The 15,655-nt window shown below is 40.8% G+C and overlaps 1 protein-coding gene, 1 non-coding gene and 1 pseudogene across 2 annotated transcripts in view; 2 read left to right on the plus strand and 1 right to left on the minus strand.

Moving 5' to 3' along the window:
- The window catches only part of Nup210l (nucleoporin 210 like), a 93,077-nt gene that overhangs the window by 38,813 nt on the left and 38,609 nt on the right, over positions 1 to 15,655 (minus strand). Inside the window, 2 exon segments of the mRNA XM_087203444.1 lie at positions 11,826 to 11,999; positions 12,796 to 13,017. Coding sequence (XP_087059570.1) covers positions 11,826 to 11,999; positions 12,796 to 13,017 — 396 coding nt within the window.
- On the plus strand, positions 4,750 to 4,852 carry LOC147820803 (U6 spliceosomal RNA). The gene has a single exon (XR_015448240.1). It is a non-coding gene; the product is annotated as a U6 spliceosomal RNA (small nuclear RNA).
- On the plus strand, positions 7,400 to 8,709 carry LOC106008377 (RNA-binding protein 39 pseudogene; annotated as a pseudogene).

The following is a 15,655-nucleotide window of genomic DNA, read 5'->3' on the forward strand; positions in this document are numbered from 1 at the left end:
AAACAAATTATGTAACCAACCCGGGCCTGTAGTGTGCCTCTAGTCCCAGTATGTAGCAGGCTGAGATAGGAGGATTGCTTGAGACCAGTCAGCCTGAGCAACACAGTGAAACACTGGGTCTTAGAAAAAAATTAGATAACCTAGATGAAATGCATAATTTCCTAGAAAAACACAAATAATCAAAATTGATCCATTATTAAAAAATCTGACCAAACGATAAGCAATAAATTTAATAGTAATTTTTAAAAAACAAAAAAATTTAAAAACTAAAGATCAAAAGAAGCCACACAAACTTCCACAAAGAAAATTCCAAGAAGATGACTTCATTGATAACTCCTACAAGATGTTTAAAGAAGAATCAATAGCTGGGCTGGGGATTTAGCTCAGTGATTCCGGTGCCTGCCTCCCAAGAGCAAGGTCCTGAGTTCGATCCCCAGTAAAAAAAAAAAAAAAAAAATTGAAGAATGAATAGCAATCCTTCCCAAACTTATCCCAAAATAGGAGTGAAAACCTCCCAAGTCATTTTACGAGGCCAGCCTTGCTCAGTTACTATATCAAAGACACTATCTAAAACTATCTAAGACTATATCAAAGATCCAGGTGTGGTGGTGCATGCCTGTAATCCCAGAGGCTGGGGCAGGAGGATCGCCCCAAGTTCAAGGCCATACTAGAATATACAGTGAGACACTGTATCCAAAAAAAATTTTAAAAAATCTCCAAATTAACAGCTGGGTGTAGTGGCACATCCCTGTAATCCCAGCACTCAGGAGGCTGAGGCAGGAGTATCTCCATGAGTTTGAGGTCAGCCTGAGCTACATAGTGATTTCAGAACCAGCCTGAACTGTATAGTGAGACCCTGTCTCACAAACAAATGAACAAATAAACCACAACCCCAACAAAAAAACCCCCAAATTAACAGAATAAGGAAAAGCATATGATCATCTCAAAAGATGCAGAAAGAGCCTTTGACAAAATGTAGTATCTTTAATAGTTAAAAACAGTAAATAACTGGGCTGGGGATTTAGCTCAGTGGTGCTGACCCCTGCCTTGCAAGCACAAGGTCCTGAGTTCGATACCCAGTACCCTCCCCAAAAAACAGAACAAAACAACCGTCAATAACCTTCTTTAGCCTATAAACAGTATCTGCACAATGCCTGATTCCAAGCTTCCTGTAAGACCAGGAATAATGTAAGGTTGTCTGCTTGGATTGCCTCTTGAACACTGTGCTGGAGGTTCTGGCCAGGGAAACTGAGCAAAAAAACCCAGTAAAGACATTTGGATTAGGGAAGGAGATGTACAACTATCACCATTTTCAAGCAACATGATTTTGTGTATAGGAACCCTGAGGATTCTCAAAACAAAGCAACTAATGGAATGAGTGAATACAACTGCATTCCAGATACAAGTTCAATATGCAAAACACAGTTGTATTTGTATACATTTGCAATGGACAATCTGTAAACGGATTATAGAAATAATGCCACGTATGATAGCACCAAAAATACAAACTATTTATGAATGTAACATTACGTAAAGGTACAAATTTCCAATGATGAATGTCATTATATTGTATACCTAAAATGTACCAATAAAATTTTAAAAATGAATAAATGTAACAAAAGAAATGCCAGACATGTACACTTTAAACTAGAAAACTCTGCGGAATGAAATTAGAGAACCCCTAAAGAAGCAGAAAGGACCCCCCCTTGTTCGTGCAATGGAAGGCAGTGTCACTGAGAGAGCAGTACTCCCCAGACGGACACGGTGCCGATGCAATTCCTCTCGAAACTGAGGCTACTGGAGCTTCTCTGCAGAGACAGATAAACCAGGCAGTGCTGCGGTGTGGACATGGCGGAGCGTCCCCAAGTCTTCATGTGCAGAAACTGAATCCCCATCGTGAAAATGAGCCTCGACTCCCCAGATGCCTACGCCGTACGTCTCCAGTGAAAGCAGATGCTTCAGCGTAAAGGCAGCCGGCCGAGAGCCTCAGAGACTGAGCTGGTGATACAGGGAGCCGTCTCTGAGCTCCCCGCTTGGCAGACAAAGGGCAAGGTCTGCACACCAGTCAAGCATAAACGGGTGACTTTACCCACATTATGCACTGTTACTTTTTTGTGTATTTATAACTTTTTAAATTAAATGTTTTCTTTTGATTTTTCTTATAGAATTAATTAGCCCAATTCAGTACAATGTCACATGAGAATCTGCTTTTACAACTTTGGGAGGAGGTGGAAAGTGAGTCATCAGGTGACTCAGCTCCCGATGATGACTTGGATCATTTTGAGCCAAAGAAGTTAGCAAGAATGACAGATAGAGAAGTGCAGAATGAGGACCCTGATTCAGATGAGGAAGAAAACAGTAATGTAAGTAAATATTTGAGAGGTCAAAATGCTACAAAATGGTTATGTACACCTGAAAGATCCGATGTTAGAACTAGTTCGGAAAATGTGATTAGGTTCTTGCCAGGGGTGAAACCTATTGGATGAAAAGCCAGCACTGGGATTCAAGGTTGGAAATTTATACACCGTCTGAACACATGACAATTGACAAACAACTTGCATCATTTCGTAGTTGTTGAAGATTTTGGCAATATATGCCAAGTAAACCTTCCAAATATGATACAAAAAAATATGCCCTGGTAAATGCAAAGACATTTTACACCTGGAATTTAGAAATTTATCCTGGAACTCAGCCACCAAGTCTTTGTGTAGTAATAAACCATATGACTTTGTTGTACCTATTTCAAAAAGTAACCCAAATGTCACACTCAACAGTTGGTTCCCTAGTTACCCACTGATGTTACATTTGCTAAAAGAACACCAGCTGAGCCGGGGCACTGCCTGCCTCACAAGCGCAAGGTCCCAAGTTCAATCCCTGGTACCAAAAAAATAAAAGAACACCAGTTGACCAGCACAGGAACTATTTGTAACAGCAAAGCAGAGATTCCTGAAAAATGCTGCAAGTTCACAACAGAGAAATGTACAGTGCAATCTTTGGATTTCAGAAAGACATAACGTTGGTGTCCTATATGGGGAAGAAAAAAGAGTAGTATCCATACTGTCAACATTACACCATGAAGCCAGCCATGGCGCATGCCTGTAATTCCAGCACTGAGAGGCTGAGGCAGGAGGACTGCCATGAATTTGAGGCCAGCCTGAGCTGCACAGCAAGATCTTGTCTCAAAAATAACAGCAACAACAATAAAAACAAAGAAAAGATTTTGTACATAGGGACAGGAGGGGGATTGGGATAAAACAAAATTCATTAAATAAAAAAAACAAACAAAATGGGTCAGGAATTTAGCTCAGTGGTACTGCTGCCTGTTCTCAAGCACAAGGTCCTGAGTTCGATCCCTGGTAGCAAACCCCACTCCCTCCCAAAAAACCAAAAGAAAATAACAAGCACAAAATATTATGGAGAGGGCCAGGGATTTAGCTCAGTGGCACCATGCTTGCCTCACAAGCACAAGGTCCTGAGTTTGATCCTGGGTACTGCAAAAAAAAAAAATTATGGAGAAATTTTCTTAGAGGATTTGGATTAGAATTGATAAATGATTGATCACAAAAGAAGAACAGTATGTACCTGCCGGAAGAACTCCTCAAAAGAGTGTGGAGCAACCTGTTGGGCAGACACAAGAGCCTCCCAAGGAAACTGGAAGACTAGCAAGACGTCAAGTGCATCTGGCCAGAGAAGATCGGAAAGCAATGCATGTGTTATTAAGCAAAACTTGTGAATGGAACATGGGGTTTGCATGTGTGAAAACTCCATTAGGTGTGATGATTGAAGTAAAGATTATTTTTGTGGTAGAGTTTTATTTGTATTTTCATTGTAGTTTACATAGGAATTTATTTCTGGTGTTATTTTCTAGATTTAGTAAGCAAACAAAGTGTTATAGAAAACGTTGATGTTTATTCTACACTCATTACATGTTAATAATTTAGGGCCAGGGATTTAGCTCAGTGGCACCGCACCTGCCTCACAAGTGCAAGGTCCTGAGTTAGATCCCCGGTACCAAAAAAAAAAAAATTTAGTATTTTATTTTACTGATATTTTCTGTTAAGCACAGAATTGTTAATATAATTCATAAAATTAAAATTAATAATTCATCAATAGAAATAGTCCTAAAAAATAAAGGTGGGCATCACACACCCCTATAATGTGCGTTCTCTTAAAATTTGCCATGATGCCTATGGGCAGCATCTCTTTTCTTTATAAAGCTACCCAGTTTATTCTATTCAATAATTAGCAATAAGAAAGTGAACAAATATAACAAAGTGTACAGTCTCTTATTCATAGCAGAAAAAGAAAAGGAATTGCTTCTCGGCCTTTTGGCTAAGATCAAGTGTAGAAAAAGAAAAGGAAGGGCCGGGGATTTAGCTCAGTGGTTCCGCCGCCAGCTGCGCAAGCCTAAGGTCCCGAGTTCGATCCCCAGTACCAAAAATAAAAAAGAAAGAAAAGGAAAAGGAAAACGGAGAGTTGAAGTTGGGGATGGTAGCATTCACCAGTGACTTCAGCTACTGGGGGGAGGAGAGGCTGAGGCAGGAGGATGGGAGTTCAAGGGCAGCCTGGGCAATTTCGAGACTTAGTAAGGCCTTGTCTCAAAAAAAAAAAAAAAAATTAAAGGGCTGGCTATGTAGCCCAGGGCAAAGTCCCTGGGCTCATTTCCTAGTACAGGCAGAAAAAAAGAAAAGAATTCAAAATATATCAGAGGCCTTATATGTAAGAGCTGTAAAATGTATAAAACAGTGTGTGTTGCCCCAGCACAGGTACTAAAACTGGAACAATTACAGAGACTTTAGCATGGCCCCTGCACACGGATGACATGCAAACTCGTGAAGTGCTCCATATTTTTAAATAATTTAAAGAGCAAAATAGAAGAGGGATGATAGGAAACAAGGAGGCAGGCTTTGTGAAAATGGGAAGAGAATCTGGGATGGGGGAAGAAGGGCGGGTGGAGAGGCAGAGGGGAAGCAATAATGACTACAATGCAATATGTGTAAGGTAGGACCAATTCTCCAAGATGACAGTAGTTACTGGCCACTGGAAACATATGCCAACAAATATATATTAAAAACTCAGAAGAAATCAGTCATAAATCTTTGTGTCCAGCTTCTTAGATACCAAAAGTACAAGCAGCAGCAAGAAAAATCAATTAATTAGACATAATCAAAATTTAAAACTCTTGTGGTTCCATGTCATCAAAAGAATGACAGACTCGGGCCTGGGATTTAGCTCAGTGGTTCTGGTGCCTGCCTCACAAGTGCAAGGTCCCGAGTTCGATCCCCAGTACCAAAAAAAAAAAAAAAAGAATGAGAGACAACGCACAAGATAGAAGTTTTATAAATCAAGTCAGAAAACAGACTTGTGTCTAGAATATATGAAATGAATCTGGGCATGGTGGCACACACTGTAATCCCAGCACTCAGGGGACTGAGGCGGGAGGATCCTGAGTTTCAGGCTAGCCTGGGTTACATAACAAGTTCTACGCCAGCCTGGAATACATAGTGAGACCGTGTCTTAAAAAAAAGAATATATGAAGAACTCTTACAACTGAATAAAAAAAACAAAAAACAAAAAACAGGTCAATTAAGAAATGGGCAAAAGATCTGAACAGACATTTCTCCAAAGAAGATACACAAGTGGCTGATAAGCACATGAAGAGATGCACATTGTTTTTGTTTTGTTTTTTGCACACTGTTAATCATTGGGAAATGGAAATAAAAATCATAATGAAATGCCACTTTATCTCCACACAAGGCTGGAATCAAAACAACAAATAATAGGGCCGGGATTTAGCTCAGTGGTTCCGCCACCTGCCTCAAAAGCACAAGGTCCCAAGCTGATTCCTAGTACCAAAACAAAAACAAAAAATAAGTGTCAGCAAAGATATGGAACAACTGAACCCTCAAACCTTGCTTGTGAAAATGTAAATGCAGCTACTTTGGAAAACAGTTGGTGGTTCTTTGAAAGACCAACAAACAATATAGGATCCAGCAATTCTATTCCTATTTACTTGAGAAATTAAAACATGTTCTCGCAAAAACTTGTATATAAATGCTCATGGAGCCACTGTGCCTATAATCCCAGCATTCAGGAGACTGATAGGGGAGGATCACTGCATGTTTGAGATTATCCTGGGCTCCACAGTGAGAACCTGACTCCAAAAAAATAATGTTCCCAGAAGGCACATATCCACCAACTACAGAGGAAGAGATAAACAACATGTAGTATGCAATGAAATATTATTCAAGCTAAAAAAAAATACAGAATTGGTACATGCTATAAAGTGGGTGAACCTTGAACACCTACTAAATGAAAGCAGTAGGCACAAAGGACATGTATTGTGGGATTTATATAAACTGTTTTAATGGGAAAATCCAGAGATAGACAGTAGATGAGAGAGCTGGATTTGTTGGCACAGTTTGTAATTCTCGCTCTCAAGAGGCTGAGACAAGAGGATTATGGATTGGAGGCCAGCCCGGGCCTCTTAGGGAATTCATGGTCAGCCTGGGCTACATAGTGAGACCCAGCCTCAAAAAACAAAACAGACATGTATTAATAAAAATTAAAACTTATTAAAAACAAACAGGGGCGGAGATTTAGCTCAGTGGTTCCACTGCCTGACTCGCAAGAACAAGGTCCTGAGTTCGATCCCCAGTACCACAAAAAAAAGAAAAAAGAAAAATCAAATAAACAGAAAGTAGATTAGTGGCTGGCAGGAAGAGGAAGAAACGGAGTAACTGCTAATGGGCATGAAGTTTCATTTCTTTCTGGGAAAAGGAAAATGATCTGGAGTTAATGTGATTGTTATATAACTGACTTACACACTAAAGGAGTGGGCTTTATGAATCATATATCAAGAAAAAAGGATGACTTTCTGAATACGAGCACTACAGGCATCTGAAAGCCTGCACAGGTGTTTAGAGAAAATGGCAGATGATACTGATATTGAAACAATGCTTGAGGCCCCTTACAAGACTTGCCTTGGCTGGGGATTTAGCTCAGTGGTGCTGCTGACTGCCTTGCAAGCTCAAGGTCCTGAGTTTGATCCTCAGTACCACAGAAAAAAAAAAAAGATTCCAAACAAGAAGACTTGCCTAATGATATCTCACCTCTACTCCCATGAATTCACCTGTGATTCCAGCAAACTGTCAAACATAAGGATTAGAACAAGCTGAGCAGTGCTAAGGGCCATGAAGAATGTAGCAAAAAGAGTAAGAAAAGCAAGAACAGAAGTCAAAGTCACGAACGAAAGAGAAGCAATAGTAAGGAAAGTAGAGATAGAGGAAGGAAAAAGAGCAAAACCTGTGAACGAAAGCAAAGTAGAAGCAAAGAAAGGCGACAGAGCCGTTCAAGAAGTCAAGATTGCAGATTCCGAGGCCACTACAGAAGTCCCTACTCCGGACCAAAATTTAACAGTGCCATCTGAAGAAAGACAGGGTTGCCTCATAGCATCAAATTAAGCAGATGACATTTACAAAGCAAAAGTCCATTCAGAAAAGACAAGAGCCCTGTGAGGGAACCTATTGATAATCTAACTACAGAGGAAAGAGATGCAAGGACAGTTTTCTGTATGCAGCTGGCAGCAAGAATTCAACCAAGAGATTTGGAAGAGTTTCTCTCTACAGTAGGAAAGGTTCGAGATGTAAGGATAATTTCTGATAAAAATTCAAGACGTTCCAAAGGAATTGCTTATGTGGAGTTTGCTGATGTTAGTTCAGTGGCTCTAGCAATAGGATTAACTGGCCAACCGGTTTTAGGAGAGCCAATCATAGTACAAGCATCACAGGCAGAAAAAAACAGAGCTGTAGCAATGGCAAACAATTTACAAAAGGTAAGTGCTGGACCTATGAGGCTTTATGTGGGCTCACTGCACTTTAACATAACTGAAGATATGGTTCGGGGGATATTTGAGCCTTTGGGAAGGATCGAAAGTATCCAGCTCATGATGACAGTGAAACAGGTTGATCTAAGGGATAGGGATTCATTACATTTTCTGACTCAGAACATGCCAAGAAGGCTTTGGAACAGCTTACTGGATTTGAACTAGCAGGAATGCCAATGAAAGTTGGTCATGTTGCTGAACGTACAGATGCTTCCAGTGCTAGTTCATTTTTGGACAGTGATGAACTGGAAAGGACTGGAACCGACTTGGGAACCACTGGTCATCTCCCAATTAATGGCTAGATTTGCGGAAGGTACTGGTTTGCAGATTCCACCAGCTGCACAACAAGCTTTACAAATGAGTGGCTCTTTGGCATTTGGCGCTGTGACAGAATTCTCTTTTGTTATAGATTTGCAAACACAACTTTCCCAACATACTGAAGCTTCAGCTTTAGCTGCAGCTGCCTCTGTGCAACCCCTTGCAACACAGTGTTTCCAACTCTCTAACATATTTAATCCTCAAACAGAAGAAGAAGTTGGATGGGACACAGAGATTAAGGATGATGTGATTGAAGAATGTAATAAGTGTGGAGGAGTTATTCATATTTATGTTGACAAGAATTCTGCTCAGGGCAATGTGTACGTGAACTGCTGCAGCTATTGCTGCTGTCAAAGCATTGCATGGCAGGTGGTTTGCTGGTAAAATAATAACAGCAGTGTATGTACCTCTTTCAACTTACCACAACCTATTTCCTGATTCTATGACAGCAACACAACTACTGGTTCCAAGCAGACAATGAAGCAAGATATAGTCCCTTATGTACATAGCTTTTTCATTTTCCTTGAGAATTCATCCTTTTATTTAGATTAAAAAAAAATAAAGAGGGCCGGGGATTTAGCTCAGCAGTGCCGCAGCCTGCCTCGCAAGCACAAGGTCCTGAGTTCAATCCCCAGTACCAAAAAAATTTAAAAGAAAGAAAGAAAGAGGCAAGGGTCTACTGTCATTTGTATACAATTCCTGTTATCTTGAAAAAAATAAAAATGTTAACAGGCAAAAAAAAAAGAAAAAAGGAAACATGCTGAAGCATGTGAATGGGGTGGTGGAGAATCATGTCTGAAATTCTCAAATGTCTCACAGGGTAAAAGTTGTATTTTTTTCATGATTTAGAGAATACTTTATTAGTTTCTGTAATCAAACTCATGTAGACAAGACCTTACATACTTAATGCAGTACGTTACCCCTGTACAAATGGAAAAAAAATTAAGTTGAATGTTTCTAGACCAATATGGCTGTTAATTTCTGTACAATGACAACTCAATACAGTAAACTGGGATAACTTTTTCCAAAGTTGACAGCACAGTTAAAGTTTCCAAAAATTCAAATTATATGTACATATATATATTTTTTATTTATATAAAAGACCAATAATAGCAGTATGTTATACATCAATATCAACAACAGCTTTTCCAGCTTCTGCAGTCATCTGAACAAAATTATAGAGATATCCAGCACACTCCATTAAAAAAAGAGAAAAAGAAAGAAAGAAAAGAAAAATACCCAGAAAACAGCAGAGTTTTGTTACTTTTGTGGTACCTGGCACCATTTTTTTTATTAGCTTCTTAATCATCATCTAGAAAGAAAACATTCCAGAGTAACACCATTAAAACCAGCTCTGATAAAGCACAGCCACTGCTACATATCATAAAGCAGGTATAAGATATTTTACATTCACAGAGGTATGATACAGTACTGTCCTACATCTATAATACTAGAGGATACAATTAAAAAGCAGTATTGGGCCGGGGATGTAGCTCTGTGGTTTTGCCGCCTGCTGCGCAAGCAAGCACAAGGACCCGAGTTCGATCCCTGGTACCCCCTCCCCCCAAAAAAGACAGTATTTCAGACTTGATTCTACTTTTCCAGCAGAGGGCCCAAGGGATGATATGACACAGCTCTATAAAGAAATGTACTTTCTTAGATAGGATTTCCTTTCATTAAGGGCACAGCTTAATTACTCATTCTCTTTGTGAACATCAGCTAAAAATCGTTTTAAAAAAAACCTGGGGTAAACACAAAACAAGAGAAAAAAATTGTATTTTTATTTGCAACTTTCCTATAAATTTGAATTATTTCAAAAGAAAATGACACTGCCGGGGATTTAGCTCAGTGGTACTGCCGCCTGTGTTGCAAGCTGAAGGTCCCAAGTTCAATCCCTGGTATCAAAAAACAAACAAACAAACAAAAGAAAATGACGCTGAATGATAATGGAATGACACTGAATGTATTATGGAGCTAACTTTTTTCTTCTCCACTTTGAGTGGTTTCTACTTTTTATTTATTTGCTTGTTTTTGCGACACTAGAGATCAAATCCAGAGCCTTGTACATGCCAGCCAAGCGCTCTACAACTGAGCTACACCCCCAGCCCATGAATTTTTTTTTTCTCTTTTGAGCCAGCGTCTTGCTATGTAGTTCAGGCTGAACTTGAACTCACTATGTAGCCCAGGCTAGCCTCGAACTCACAGTGATCCTCCTGCTTCAGCCTTCTGAGTGCTGGGATTTCAGGTGCGCACCATCATGCCTGGCTCCATGAGTGCATTTTTATGTGGTCTTTTTTTTGGTACTGGGGATCGAACTCGGGTCCTTGTGTTTGGGCAGCAGGCAGCGGAACCACTGAGCTAAATCCCTGGCCCCGTGAGTGTGTTTTTAAAAAGTGAACATTCAGGGCCGAGGATTCAGCTCAGTGGCACAGCGCCTGCCTTGAAAGTGCAAGGTCCTGAGTACAAAAAAAAACAAACCAGAAAGCAGATCATTCATCGCCTGGAGTGGTGGTGTACATCTGTAATCCTAGCACTGAGCAGCTGAGGCAGGAAGATGATGATTTTGAGACCATAGAGAGTTCAAGGCCAGCCTACATATGGAAATTAAAATTCTTTTTTTTTTGGTACCGGGGATTGAACTCATGACCTTGCGCTTGTGAGGCAGGCCACTGAGCTAAATCCCCAGCCCAGCTTAAATAACCTATACAGTAAGACCTCGTCTCAAGACAAGAAAACAAAAATGAACAACAAAAACTGAATCATTCCTAAACTGCAAGTAATAACATTAACATAGAATTTGATTCTGAAAAAAAAGGAAGTGTTTCTATCCTGTAATATCTCATTTTGTTCTTTTACAAGAAGAGGCAATATAGCCTAAAGTCAGCCTGTTTTGGAGTGAGACAGAAGAATGCACTATTATCCGGCTGATGACTTTGGGAAAATTACTCAACTTCTAGGAGCCCCAATTTCCTCATCTGTAAAATGGGGAAAATTTACTGTTGGATTCTGCACAGGGTAAAGAATGCCTTCTGTTCTCTTAAGTTTATTGTATAGTCTCTTGTTCTAGTTTCTATGTTAGACAACTCATTTACTCCTCAGTCCCTGTTACTTACTTAATAGCTATGTTATGGCTTATCACTATTCTTCACAGAAGATTTAGAATAGAGGTGAATTTTATTACTTATTAATAATGATAATAAGAGATGTAGTAGGAGCTAGGCATGGTGGTACACGCGTGTAACCACAGCATGCAGGCAGGAGGACCAAAAACTTGAGGACAGCCTGGGCACACAGTTAGGGCTGACCTGGACTACACAGGGAGACAATCTCTCTCAAAAAAAGAAAAGGTTTAGTAGGAAAGGGTATCAGCAAAGCTATGTGGAGGCTACATAGAGAGATGTCAACTGTCTGTTGCCATAATCACAAGCTATGTATGTATTCCAGTACAGTAAGTGAGGTCATGTCACCAAGTGTGGCCAGTTGTAACTCAGACACTGCCAGGGGATAAGTAAATGAAACAGTTCCCTTCACTTTAAGGAGACAAGGGCCACAGCCCAGATCCCTGTCCCTAAAACATGAAGGACAGCAACGTCAAGGGAGCTGCTGTCTACCCTGTACCTACCAGTTGCGCACTGTGCTGCAGCAGAGGACACAGCTGGATGCCAGCTGGCACTGTGTACACTGGTGTCACCGACACACTGGCAGGGTGGGCACACACAAGACGCACCTGCACGGCCTCCACAGCTGGGCTAGGGTTCAGAACACCTGGGTGATTTCCAATTCGGAATGTGAGAACCTTTAAAGAAAGACCAGAGCAAGAGGTAACTGCTGATAGAGACATTTAATGTCAGTCATGCTGGTCTGTGTCGGAATTGTTTAAATTCCACTATAGAAAATCCCTCTGAACATTTTTTTTTTTGAGACAGGGTCTTGCTATGTAGTTCAGGCTGGCCTTGAACTCACTATGTAGCCCGCCCAGGCTGCCTCAGATTTGCGGTGATCCTCCTGCCTCAGCCTCCCAAGTGCTGAGATTACAGGGGCGCACCCCTCAACTCATTTGTTACCAGTTTTGATAAACTGAGGGAGGGCATAGGTGTGAACAGGAACTATACAAGTCCATCATTACCTCTAAAAAGAAAGCTAATGCAACTGATACAGGGTAAAATACTTATTCCTATCATCAATGTAGATCTAACTGGTTCTTCAAAATTACTAACCATAGAAGACACTCTAAAGTTTTTCTTTTTAGAATTCTTTGAAAATAGGAAACCAAATATACTCTAGTGTAGACAATAAGGAAATGAATGATAGTGATAAAATGACTGAAAATAATATGAAATAAGCTCATCACTGCAAAATGATCTCAAATTATTTAGTTAGTGTACTGTTAGAATTCTCAGATAAGCAAACTGAAACTACTGGGTACATGTAAAGAACAGCAATACTGTTTAAATCCTTCAGTCAGTACTTATAATTTTCCTATCTAATTCGTAAACTAATCCATTGGAACCTGGAAAGGCGTGACTGCAGGTGCAAAAGCATTGGAGTGTCATTATACTAAAAGAAATGTTAAAAAAAGACCACTGTCCTGCTTGTTCCCCTAAATCCAAGCACAGGACTCGGTGTATGTCCTGGTTCTGTTTCCTCTTGGCTGGCAGCCGGACTTCCGTTATTTCAATCTTCTCTCTCTTCTCTGTGCTCAGCTCCAGAAAAAATCAGGAGGGCTCCAAGACCCACGGGCGCGGGCCTCCTTCAAACACCATCTCCTTCACAGAGCGCCACGTCACCAACGCCACCTCCGCGGGGATGAGGGCCTGAGGACGTTAGAGAAAGAGATCAACCCCTGACGATGGGGAATGTGACAGCTGTTTGTACTTCCTTCGTCTGGACCCAGGGTACCACTACACTGCCCAGGCTGGTCTTGAGCTGCTGGGTTGGGATCCTCCTGCCTCAATCTCCAGGGTAGGTTAGGACTATGTATCTACAGGATGGTTGACTCAATGGTTTTTTAGGGTGAAGAAGTTTTTGTGTAGGGTTTTTTGTTTTTTGTTTTAATTTTTTCTTTTTTTTTGGTACTAGGGATTGAACTCTGGTCCTTGAGCTTGCGAAGCAGGTGCCGGAACCACTGAGCTAAATCCCCAGCCCTGGGTTTTTTGTTTTTTGAGACAGGGCTTCACTATGTAGTCCAGGCTGGCCAGGAACTCATAGTGATCCTCCCGCCTCAGCCTCAAATCCTGGGATTACAGGCATGTACCAGCATGCCTGGTGAAAAGCTAGTTATCTGAATATGCTGAAAATGATTAAGAGACATGTATGCAATGGTCCTCTCTTGGAATACTTCTCAAACGCTGTACTAAGGTAGATCCTACGATCATTCAAGTCTAATTGATGTGTTACCTAATCTGTTAATTTGGTTCCAGTCTTTCCAAACCATAACCATTTCTTTATCCTCCACTATTTACTCTGCTGTTCATTACATAAACTATTTAAGAGAATTATCTTTTTCTGGTGTGTATGTGTGATAGTGGGAATTGAACAGGGGCTCACCCATGCTAAATAAGCACTGTCACTGAGCTACATTCCTAGCTCCTTTTCCTTTTTTTTTTTTTTTTTTTTTTTTTGTGGTACCAGGGATCAAACTCAGGACCTTGTGCTTGTGAGGCAGGCAACGGCACCACTGGGCTAAATCCCCAGCCCAGCTCCTTTTATTTTTTATTTTTTTGGTACTGGGGATTGAACTCGGATCCTTGTGCTTGCGAGGCAGGCCGGAGAACTACTGAGCTAAATCCCTAGCCCTCCTTTTACTTTTTGAGAGAGGGTCAAACTTGCTTTGAACTTGGTGATCCTCGTCTCAGCCTCCTTAGTGCTGGGATTATAGGTGTGTGCCACTATCCCAGCTATATGCATGGCTACATTATTTTTTACAGGATTTCTCTTCCTCAGCAGGATTTAGTACAATGCGATGCACTAAAAGATATTGTCTAAATAATTGCATAAACTAGGCATGGCAGGATAAGCCTGTAATCCCAGCTACTCAGGAGGCTGAAGCAGGAGGATCGTAAGTTCTAGGCCAGTTTGGACAATTTAGTGAGATCCTATTTCAAAATAAAAAAAATTAATTGGGCATGGTAGCACAGGTCTGTAATCATAGCACTCAGGAGGCTAGGGCAGAAGGACTGCTGTAAGTTCAAGGCCAGCCTGTGCTACATAGTGAGATTGATATCTATATAGATTCCCTACAAATATTTATATATTTATATGCATTCATCCATCCATCTATCTATCTATCTGTCTGTCTGCCTATCTATCTATCTATACTGGAACATAGTTCAGTGGGAAGTGCCTGGGTTCAATTCCCAGTACCAGCTGGGCATGGTGGTGCACACCTGTGATCCCAGTACTCAGGAGGCTGAGGCAGGAGGACCGCTTCAAGTTCAAGGCCAGCCTGGGCTACATAGTGAGTTCAAGGACAGCCTGAACTACAAAGTGAGACCCTGTCTCAAAAACAAAGCCAAAAAACAAAAACAAAATTTCCAGTACCACCAAAAAAAAAAAAAAAAGAGTACAAGTACTAAAAGAAGATACAATACAGAAGGGTTAGGGATTTAGCTCAGTGGTGCCATTGCCTTCCTCAAAAGTGCAAGGTCCTGAGTTCGATCCCTGGTACCAAAAAAAAAAAAGATACAATTCAGAGTGCTATATAACCCTTTTACATAAGAAATAAGCAGAAAAAATGAACCGAGGAAAGGTTTCATGGAAGGTCTCCCAATAGAAGTTATTCCTTCTTAGATGTATTGTCCAACATTTTTTCCTTCCAATTTTGATTTTGGAGTACTGAGCAAGTGCTCTCCCTCTGAGCTACACCCTCAGCCCCAAGACACATAATTTTACATGTTTTTTTAAAGCAGGTAAAGGGAAAGATGTCTGACTAAATTATTAGGTAGAAAAGGGAAATCATCCTTTCCTTTAAGTATGTTTTACATTCAGGGGAGATCTGACTTTTAGTCACTCAGTAAATATGAAATAAGACTAAGGATAAAAGTAAGAGAAAATGGGCATGGTGGTGCAGCCTGAAACCCCACAGTCTGGAGGGCTGAGGCAGGAGGCCGACGAGTTCAAGGCCAATCTGGGCAATTTAGGGAGACCCTGTCTCAAAACAAAAAAGGTGTGGGGATGTGGCTCAGTGAAAAGGCCTTTGGTTTCAATCCTTTTTTTTTTTTTTTGTACCGGGGATTGAACTTGGAAGCTTGCGCTTGCGAGGCAGGCAGCAGCACCACTGAGCCACATCCCCAGCTGGTTTCAATCTTCAGTACCACCTTTTTTTTTTCTGTGGTGCTGAAAATTGGACCAAGGGCGCTGCACGTGCCAGGCAAGTGCTCTACCACTGAGCTACATCCCAGCCCTTTCAGTACCAAATAAATAAATAAATAAATAACCAACCAACCTAATGAA

This window comes from Heterocephalus glaber, unplaced genomic scaffold, assembly GCF_053883595.1.
Source record: "Heterocephalus glaber isolate CG9 unplaced genomic scaffold, H.glaber_assembly_v1.0 deba00001795, whole genome shotgun sequence".
NCBI classification, from domain to species: domain Eukaryota; kingdom Metazoa; phylum Chordata; class Mammalia; order Rodentia; family Bathyergidae; genus Heterocephalus; species Heterocephalus glaber.